At 33.8% G+C, this 1,900-nt stretch overlaps 1 protein-coding gene across 1 annotated transcript in view; it reads right to left on the bottom strand.

Annotated features, from left to right (window-relative positions):
* Nucleotides 1-863, bottom strand: part of LOC102192156 (class I histocompatibility antigen, F10 alpha chain-like) — a 4,671-nt gene extending 3,808 nt beyond the window's left edge. The window contains exon 1 of the mRNA XM_005745225.1: nucleotides 765-863. Coding sequence (XP_005745282.1) covers nucleotides 765-810 — 46 coding nt within the window. The 5' untranslated portion in view covers nucleotides 811-863. The remainder of the gene's footprint in view (nucleotides 1-764) is intronic.
* Nucleotides 864-1,900: the final 1,037 nt, after the last annotated feature.

Genomic DNA, 1,900 nt, shown 5'->3' with positions numbered 1-1,900 from the left:
TAAAATATGAAATAAATAAAATTAACAAAGTAAAGAAGATTAAAAGTAACCAAAAACTGACTAAGACTTCAAACTCTGGTACTACTCCTAGAACGCCTTGGCAAAAGAGTTTGTTTTTAAAAGTGATTTAAAAATTGCAAGTGTTGGGTCCACCCTAATATGGAGGCGCAACTTATTCCATCATTTGCAAGCTACAACAGCAAAAGCTCGGTCCCCCTGGCGTTTCAGTCTCAACATGGGAACAACAAGGAGTGAGTGGTTTATTGATTTATTGATAATATTGTCTTGTAATTTGGTTAATCTTGTATAATTTCTGTTTTATTAGATTTATTTCAAATTTCAGCTCTGTCATTGCCGTATTTCACGTGTACATTGAAAATAATAGGTAATAGATATAAATATAAAAATAGTATTTTATAAATAAATAAATAATAGAAATAAATAAACAAATGAACACACACAAACAAGAGAAGTCTATAGAGCTATGTTTGGCACAACAGTGCATTCAGATGATAATTCTGCAAAAGGGGGGAAAGATTTTTTATTTAAATTTGATTTAATTAATCTGATTTGCCTCTAAGACAAACGCAACATTTTGAAAGCAAAGTAACTTTAAAACACTCGCTTTAAAAGTGAAAGTAAAACTTCCACAGCTTGTTGCTACACACAGGATAGTAACCAAATACAGACAATGTAATCAAATCAAACAATCCTTCCAACAATCCCTGCAGAAAGTAACAGTAAGAGTTACGATGTGATCTTGCCTGAAGACGCAGTGTTACAGAAGAGGAGCAGTGCAAGCAACTTCATTTTGTTCTGGAAATCCTGGAGCTCAAACCTTTGTCAGCAGATTTGAAACATGCTTCGTCCTCAACCTGTGGAATGTGGGCGTGTCAGACTGAAGTCTCACTGTCCTCATGAGGAAGCTACCACTACATCAACTATCACAACCAAAGTTCCCACGCATTTAAATAGAAATATCTAATCACAAACTGTTGAAACAAAAGACTATTCAGTCAAAACCGTTTCAGCTATCAGAATTGTAGTGTATATACGTATAAGGTATACTTTCTGATACACGGTGTATTGGCGAGACAGAGCAATTATGAAGATTTAATCAGATATTTATGCATCCACATAATTTAATTTTTGTTTTATAATTCAATTTTTGTATTTAATGTCTTGCATTACCCTCAATTTAGACAGAACTTATTTTCAGGATTGATGTGTGTTGTTTTCAAATGAGCCTAAACTCACACAACAGAGGTTTAGAACAGAGACAAACACAGTCAGCAACAGAGCAAAGGATAAAAGTCTGCTTCTTTTATTTCGTTGTGCATGTTATCTCTGTGTATAATAATTAAGTTCTTATCAAAATAAAGGTTCAAAAATATTTAAACAATCATGTGCAACTCTCTATGCAGGGCACAGTACCATATATGTTTACATCATATTGAATAAATAGCTGGTTAGAAGGAAACAGACCTTGTAAAAACTCTGAACATGTACCAAAAAACACAGAGAACAAAAATGGATTTTAACTCTTCTCACACACTTAATACGCTTATTAAATAATTAAAAAAAAAATATCATTATCAATATCATCACCCAGATGTTAGTGAAGTCACATCCTTGCAGCTTCAAATGTAGCATTTTGGCCATTGCTGATTGAGGAGTGGACAGAGAAATGAGTCACTTTATGCTAACTACACAATTTAGGCCCATCCTAAAGCATACCCTAGTTTCTGAACAAGCATCATGTTGTAACACTTGAAATTAGTGACTGAGATTATAAACTCATCAGGAAACTGTTTACTGAGATCAAAATGTAAAGCAGCTGTTTGGCTGTCCTCCATACAGGCAGATAACACTGGTTTAACGCTTTGCATTTGCATTGTTC

This window comes from Pundamilia nyererei, unplaced genomic scaffold (genome assembly GCF_000239375.1).
Source record: "Pundamilia nyererei isolate P.nyererei 1_Seehausen unplaced genomic scaffold, PunNye1.0 scaffold00155, whole genome shotgun sequence".
Lineage (NCBI taxonomy): Eukaryota > Metazoa > Chordata > Actinopteri > Cichliformes > Cichlidae > Pundamilia > Pundamilia nyererei.
The sequence above is the reverse complement of the archived record's forward strand: the minus strand, read 5'-3'. Positions and strand labels throughout refer to the sequence as shown.